General features: G+C 43.0%; 1 protein-coding gene across 1 annotated transcript; it reads left to right on the plus strand.

Moving 5' to 3' along the window:
• Positions 1-2564: 2564 nt before the first annotated feature.
• On the plus strand, positions 2565-4940 carry LOC148435877 (laforin-like; the record flags this gene model as incomplete). Its single annotated transcript, XM_088465494.1, has 2 exons — positions 2565-2720; positions 4699-4940. Coding segments are annotated over exons 1-2 (304 nt in total), but the record flags the coding sequence as incomplete, so codon positions are not given.
• Between the last annotated feature and the right edge of the window lie 3806 nt (positions 4941-8746).

Raw genomic sequence — 8746 nt, forward strand, 5'->3', positions numbered from 1 at the left:
CTTGCATCCTCAAAGCAGCAGCGACAAGCGTGCGTCTGTCTGTTAAAGGGTGGTGTAACCCTCAAAGTGTGCTACACAAACAATAAAAATATTGTTCTTTTTTTTTCTGTCTTTGTGAATTGTGTGGGCTGTAGCCGCACTTGCATCCTCAAAGCAGCAGCGACAAGCGTGCGTCTGTCTGTTAAAGGGTGGTGTAACCCTCAAAGTGCTCCAAAAAATAAAAAACTATTGTTTTAATGTGTTTGTGACTTGTGTGCGATGTAGCCGCACGTGCATCAACATAGTAGCAGCGCCAAGCATGCGCCTGTGTCATAAGTCAAGGGCTGGTTTGGACATCTGGTCCGGACTGAAGGACGTGCCAACAATTTCTGACAAGTCTACTGTCACTGCATATGATACTGTCCTCAAAGCAGCAGCGACAAGCGTGCGTCTGTCTGTTAAAGGGTGGTGTAACCCTCAAAGTGTGCTACACAAAAAATAAAAATATTGTTCTTTTTTTTTCTGTCTTTGTAAATTGTGTGGGCTGTAGCCGCACTTGCATCCTCAAAGCAGCAGCGACAAGCGTGCGTCTGTCTGTTAAAGGATTACATCCTGTACTGGCAGGAAAAATAAGCAATTTGGAGGTCCCTGTACAAACCGGCTCTATTTTACCTGAGTTGCCCCCCCTCCAGTGTGTACTCCGAAAGAGTGTTTAGTGCAGCCGGGAACCTTGTCAGCGAAAGGCGTAGGAGGTTGCTTCCACAAAATGTGAAGAAGATGATGTTCATAAAATGAATTATCACCTCTTCCAGGGAGACCAGCCTCCAGAACGTACAGAGGGACCTGTGGTTGTGGATTCCAGCGGGGACGAATTAATACTCTGTGAGGATGAGGATGTACACAACACTGAAGAGGGTGAGGAATCGGTGGATGAGGAGGATGAGGACGACATCTTGCCTCCGTAGAGCCAGTTTGTGCAGGGACAGATTAATTGCCAGCTTGTTTTGTGGGGGCCCAAACGAACCAATCATTTCAGCCACAGTCGTGTGGCAGACCCTGGCGCTGAAATGTTTGGTTTGTTAAAGTGTGCATGTCCTGTTTATACAACATAAGGGTGGGTGGGAGGGCCAAAGGACAATTCCATCTTGCACCTCTTTTTTTTCTTTGCATTATGTATAGTTTGGGGCCTAGTTTTTCAAACTGCCATCCTGTCTGCCACTGCAGTGCCACTCCTAGATGGACCACGTGTTTGTGCCGCCCACTCGTATCTCTTAGCATAGTCATCCAGCTACCTCGGTGCAACCTTTTAAACATAAAAACACTATTGTGAGGTGTGAGGTGTTCAGAATAGACTGGAAATTAGTGGAAATTAAGGTTATTGAGGTTAATAATAGCATAGGAGCAGAAAAACCCACAAATTCTGTGATTTTAGCTGTTTTTATGCTTTTTTTCAAAAAAATACAGATCCAAAACACAAAACCCAGAACCCAAAACACGGAAGGGTGGTTTTGGCAAAACCAATCCAGATCCAAAACACGAAGAAAGATCCAGATCCAAAACCAAAACACAAAACACGAAAAGTGGCCAGTGCACACCCCTCGTTTTAACAGTGAAAAAAGATAACTCACTGAGTTTGTCTTTAGTAAATTTGCGAGATGAAAAAAATGCCTAAACTCACGTGAGTTTGCAAACTCACACAAACTCACCTAAACTTGAATCTTAGTACATTTATCCCTAGGATGGAATTTCTGTGAGACAAACTTGAAACACCATAGGAAAAAAGTCGTCAAGGAACCTTTAATTGTAGTCTGACAACAACGCTCAAAACCATTTACTGTTTATTTAAAGCAAACTGTCAAAGAACATTGAAAAATGTCTCCATGTTCTACATGATAATGCCTGTGGCAAGATTTTCTTGTCGCTTTGCCCAGTTATTTGGTTAGCAATTAATGTTTGTTCACTGTCTCCTAATCACTTTAGAAAAAAATAATTGAAAGGCTTGCTCTGCTGTAAAGTTACCAGCATCCTTACACCCCCTCGGCTGGATACCCTTTGTTGTCAGTGCTGCCATTGCATTACTCTATCACAGTGTCTGTTTTATTTTCGCTGGGAACGTGTTATGATTACATAAATGCAGAATTAATGTTCTCACATTGGAGTCATTTTGTAAATGTACAGCTTTGTAAATATTCTATTCTTAAAAACTATTAGTGTCACTATCTCAGAGCAGATGATAGATGGTAATTTAATTGAAGTGCAATAGTTGAAGGATATTTTACAGGTCTTGTAGAGCTTTAACAACATATAGCAGGAAAGAGTAAATCGTCATACAAGCCTGCATGACATTTCTTTCTAAGCCATTCAGTAGCTCTGTAATGGATTGTGCCAAACACTGATCTATTCGGCTGAACTGAGTAATATTGTTAATTCTATCCAAGGGAAAACCATTGTGCTCTGACTTTAAGTGCTTTATAAAGTTACCGAATCATATAGAGTACTGTATTTCAGAAGACTCATCCTTGCAAAGTATTTTATTTTTCATTCTATATTCTATATACATTGTTAGGTAATGGCCCACACTACGATCGCTGCTGTGTTTACAATGAGAGCAACATAGTGGATGGAGTTTATTGCTACCCAATAGGTCATTGGATTGAAACAACCGGACATACTGATGAAATGAAGCACACCACAGATTTCTATTTCCACATTGCGGGTAATCAGGCAATGCACTTCTCCAGGTATTATCAATTCAAATACAAATGTGTGGGACACTATTTATAGAGCTCTTACTATTCTTGAAAAAAAAAATCAAGACAAAAGAGGGTATCATCCCAAACTACTGAATCAGACACCCCCTCAATTCAACTCAATCCATTTTGACGGCAGGATAAATACCCGATCCGTGGGTGGGAGGGCGAGAAAGTGTACAAAAAAAGTTGAACTTTTCTGCCAAATTCTAGGCGGCTGAGAGGAATGAGCCTATAAGGACTAGTGTGATAAAAACTGCACTTTTTCAGGGTGTCATTTTCTTGCTGTAGTACTAAAAAGCTGTTCCATTATCATGGAAACATGGTTTATTTTCAGCCTATAAAGCTCCAGCACAGCATGAGTAATTTCAGGGAGATTATCAAAGTCATGTCCACTTGTTTATATTACTTTTAAAGTCCTCTAACATAGAACTTTGATACAACATTTATTTATTCAGAGCACAGATAATGACAAGACAAACATCAGAAATGTTCTAATGGTAATTATACATAACTGGAATACAGTCTCTAGAGACAACGAAGGGCTGCTGTGTACTACCATGTCTTATGTAGCACCTAACATGACCAAATGTCATCATGACATTTTACTACTTTAGGTTTACTTTTTCAACTTTTGTAAATGTTAACTTATAGTACGTCAGAATAAAAATACACAGTCGATACTGTATCCAACTTACAAATCAAATCATACTCTGCAGTAGGACAATATTGTAGGTAATTGACTTTGTAACGGACAACATTCTTGGGAAATTATTAATACTTTGGACTGGAAATGTGTGACAGCTGATAAATATGCATAAAACAACACAATATAAAATACAAGTGCTAGCTGCCAATAAATAAAACACAAAGAAGCTGGCACATAAAACACAAATCAGCTGGCACAACACTCACAGGGACCAGACTATGGGGCCTATTCATTAAACATTAAAATTCTCTGGAGATAATTAGCTTTAGAACTCTCATGGAGTTCTAGCTAATTATAGGTGGAATTCATCATTCCACCTCTCCATAAGTTGTTATTCCGAAAAGCTGTCATTTTTGCGATGATAGCTTTTCGGGAAATATATACTTTTCCCTGCCTACACTACCTTATCGCATCTGGAAACAGTGCTGCGCATGCGCTGTTACATCTGTAAAACCAGCGCATGTGCAGCACTGCCTACAGATGCGTTAAGTTTCGAACCCCCCCGACCCCCCCACCCCCCTCCCCCTTCCGCTCACCCCCCCCCCCCCGACTTACCTGTCCGCGCAGCAGCCTCCGGCTCCGTCCTGCTGGTCTGTCATGTGGTTTCCCAGCAGACCACATGACAGATTAGAAAAAAAAATATATATTTTTTTATTTTTCTAAACTTTCTTGTGCTCTGCTGGGGAGCACACATGACAGACCAGCCTCCGGAGCCTGAGGACGGAGCAGAGCGCCGGAGGGACTCGTCGGGGGACCTGCACACGCTGATACAGGTAAGTGGATTCTGCTATTCGCCACCTCACAGTGGCGAATAGTAACTGCATCAAATTCCGAAAATTGATAATTTTCGGAATTTGATGAATACCACAATTTCCACATCCCCATACTATTGTATGGGGAGTGTGGAAATTAACGCAGGGGAACTTAGCAAGGAGATATCTGTGATATCTCCTGTGTTAAGTCTGTTCATGGATATCAAAATAACGTTATTTAAGGAAAATGTCCTTAAAAACATTATTTTAGTGTTGATGAATAGGCCCCTATGCCCACTAAATACTGACTATTATCACAGCTCCAACAATATTAACACACCTGGGTTTTAGTGCACTACATCCTTTCAGTTTTGCTGATAACTATGCACTCAACATACAAACTGTTGTTGTTCTTCCCCTGTTCCCTTTTATGTCTGCTTGATGTGAGCTTCATTATGTGAATATATCTCCTATAATAACATCTATGTATTTTGTATCTTAAATCTAGAATACTGCCTAACATCTATCTGGGAAGTTGCCCTCGTCAGCTGGAACACGTTACAATAAAGATGAAGCATGAATTAGGAGTGACTGCTGTCTTGAACTTCCAGACTGAGTGGGACATAATGCAGAATTCAAAAGGCTGCAATCGGTTTAATGAACCTATGAGTCCGGATACTTTGTTCAAGTTATATAAAGAAGTTGGATTGGCTTATATATGGATCCCTACACCTGATATGAGTACAGAAGGTATGTACAATATCAGGGGTGTAACTAGGTATTTGGGGGCCCCATATAAAATGTTTGTAAGGGTCCTTATGTACCACCCAATGATGAAAAATGTATATAGCACATGTGACTTTGACAAGGAAGATGGATCCCCTTCAGCTCTGGGCCCCATAGCAGCTACACCCCTTGCACCTATGGTAGTTACGCCCATGTATCTCTGATGGATGTCATATTTTCTTGGTTTAAATCACTGATATCATGTTTTCAGTAAATGTGATTTAGAGATTAGGAACTGAATATAAGATGACCTATAAGAATGGCTGCAACATTTCTGACAGCCATTTTGAGATTTGAAATTAAAGCTTTTGCTTTTGAAATATAATAAAGTGACTTCATCCTTCCTAAATCAGGCCTGGTCAACCTGTGGTTCTCCAGCTGCTGAAACTACATGCCCCATCGATCAGCTGGTATAGCATGCTGGGACATAGTTTCACAACAGTTGAAGAGCCACAGGTTGGCCAGGCCTGCCCTAAATCAGCATTTAATTTCTGTGTGCATGATAGCTTGCATGTGTATTTCTATCACAATTCCACGTGATCTATGGATTGTTAGTACGTTTACAGTATTACAAGAGATTTTTATAATTATCTAATCAATATTTCCATGGAGCACTATTTAATGAACCCACTGAATGTGAAAATAAGATTTAATTGTCTTTGAATACAACATTCCTTGTTATACAGACACTGTGGAATTGAGCCTGTTCACTCTGTGAACTCAGGTGGAGGCCAAGGTCAGAGTTTGCAAAACAACATCTACATGTATGTTGTGGTTTCAAAATAAGGTAATTCCCACACATCTTCAAGTCACAATAAATTAAATTGCAAGATGTGTGTTTTGTGCTGAAATTGCAAAGTATAGTACCGTGCTCTGCATTCACATCCACAATCTATAGTGGTAATAGAGGTAGTTCTGCAAAGAGGTTGCTTCAGAATGCACTCTGTGATCTGTGCATAGGATATAAAATACTATTTACATTTTCAGTGTAGTGATGAATATGTTCCCCCACTAAAGTGGAAACAAGGGCAGTCATACTAAGAACCATACCTAACCTTTTTAGCATAGGGCTGGAGCCTTTTTTAGGTGGACAACCACAAAAACTGAGTGGGCCTTACCCCCAAAAAGATAACCAACCGCATTTTGGATCACTTCTCTGAACTCCTGGATTTGGCAACTTTCCAACTCCAGTGAACCCTGTCTAATGGTAATGGGTCCTTAAGACTTATAGATAGGTGCCCTGCAGAGGTAGTAAGTTTATTCATTTATTTTTTTTAAATTGAATAATTCAAATGGCTGCAATCGGTACAATGACCTATGATTCCGGAAACAGATAGGGGGATATGTATTAGGTTATGATCTTATGGAACCAGTGTCATTGCCGCTAAATATGTATATATAATAAGGGCACAGTCGTGCCCTTATATTGAGGTTGCATCTACAAAACTTGATTTCTCCATAGAGAATTCCGGAGGGGGGGGGCAGGATGTTCAAGGGGCCACACCTCAAAAGCTATTAGAGTTACGGATCTGAAATTTGGTATGGCTGTGTAGAACCGTCAGGGCAAAAACATAAAAAATTAGGATTTGGGAGTAATCTACAGCTCCAACAGTCACGTTTCTCTGAAGTTCTCAATTAGGAACACTTTTCTGCTGTAGTCTATGTTTTTTTTTTGGGAAGGCAAAACTCTGGGTCAGGGTGGAATTTAGATTTGGGGTTTGTTTTATTAGGTAGCTATTGTGCCAGGGTACGTGCTTTTGGGGTTCAGGTAAATTAGAAAGTTACAGTTTGTAAACTATTACCTCAAGAATGCGCCATTGTAGAGATAGGACTTTTCAACCTGTTGCGCAGCCGCAGTAGGAGCCTCCAGCAGGTGTAATAACTGTGGCTTCACTTGGGTGCACAAAGATGGCCATCGTTTGCGGGCTTTAGCGGTGGTGGGCTCGGGGGAAAGAAGCTGGCGTTAGCTGCAGCGGGAGCCGGGGGAAAGGTGCGGGGGTAGCGGGCGCTAGCTGCGGCCAGAACGCGGGGACAGTAGCAGGCTTTAGCAGCGATGGTGTGGGCGGCAGTGTGGATGGTGGTGGGGCAGGCGCTAGGTCCCGGGGGAGGTAGCAGCACACAAAATGCAGGCTCGGATCTGGTAGATCCATGATACCGGATTCTGTGTTTAATTTAAAAAAATGGCGTGGCCCTGTCCCCCAGAAAACAACCAGCACTGGGCTGTGGAGCCCCAGTACTGGTTGTGCTAAATACAGGGGACAAATGACATAGGGGTACCCTGTAAGAAGCACAACCAGCACCAGGCTTTTCAGAACCTGTCCTGGTTGCCAAAATACGTGGGACAAATGATGTAGGGGTCCCCCATATTTAGAGCAACCAGCACAGGGCTTTGAGCCGGTCCTGGTTCTGGAAATACACAGGAAAAAAATGCGTAGGGTCCCCCTGTATTTACCAGAACCATCCCCGGACTACTTCTAGCGGGGGGGTGATGCCACAGCCAAGGGAAGCCCTTTCACCGGGCCCCCGAGCTGCAGCATCACCCCTGACCGCTACTCAGCCCAGGTCGGGGATCCCTGGGGAGTTGGGGACCCCCCCAATAATGGGATCCCCCTCCTCAGGGCACCCCAGGCCCAGGCCGATAGCCCGGGGTTATCCCCAGCACCCCTGGGCGGTGAGTGCCGGGTTGATTATGTAAAGTGTGGTGTATATGAAAATATAAATATTGGCTTTTGCTGTGGAACTACAGTTCCCCACAAGCCTCCCCTGCATGCTAGTACTTGGAGAACCACAAGTATCAGCTTGCGGGGCATTACGGGCTTGCTGGTACTTTTAGTTCCACAGCAAAAGCAATATTAAAAAACACACAACACACCGTAGAAAAGTACAATTTTATTAAAACATACATGCACACAGTATCTCACATACTCACCTAGTAGCCCTGAAGCCATTCTGTCCTCTTCTTCAGTAGATAATCCAATGGGGAGTACCTGTAATAAAAATTCCATACTCACCTCCTCCTATGCATGGATCAGGTCCTCATCACACAATCCAGGGTCTTGGCAAAAAAAAGAGATACCCGGACCCTCGCTCATTAGTAGTGTTCTCTAAGACACTACTACCTGAATGACAGCTCCGCCCGGGATTTCAATACAGAAATCCCGGTGCGGAGCGCTCATTGGCTGAGAGAGGCGAGCCTTCCACTTCTCAGCCAATGATCTGTTCTTACCATTGACTTCAATGGTGAGAACCGAGCATGCCCTTTTCAAAAATGGCTCCTCAGCTCCATTTTTGAAATTCAAAGATGGCCACCGCGAACCAATCACGGCTCACAATGTCATCGCCCCCCCCGCTCGGCTGGCTTAAATACAGCCAGCACGAGGCCCCGTCCATTCAGTCATCGGCTGGGGAGCTGGACAGATCAGCTGAAGCATGAAGATACCACGGAAGCCCTGAATGGGCGGCGGCCTCGCAAAAGAGCTTAATGGCCGCCGTGCTCCAGGTGAAGATGCCGTAGAAGTCCTGGGGGAGCTATAGCCATGTAAAAGAGCTTAAAGGCTGCTGCTCCACAGGTGTAGGTGCGGCATAATAAAATACTTTAAAAAACGGTGTCTGTTTTCTTTTAATATTTCTTTTGCAGGGGTACTGCTTGTTCTACAAGTACCAGTATGCAGGGATACCTGCTGGGACCTGGAGTACTACTGCAAAATGCAATATTTATATTTTCATATGCACCACACTTTACATTTTCAACCCAGCACCCACTGCCCAGG

Source organism: Taudactylus pleione, unplaced genomic scaffold, assembly GCF_031769625.1.
Source record: "Taudactylus pleione unplaced genomic scaffold, aTauple2 ptg001990l, whole genome shotgun sequence".
In the NCBI taxonomy this organism is placed as follows: domain Eukaryota; kingdom Metazoa; phylum Chordata; class Amphibia; order Anura; family Myobatrachidae; genus Taudactylus; species Taudactylus pleione.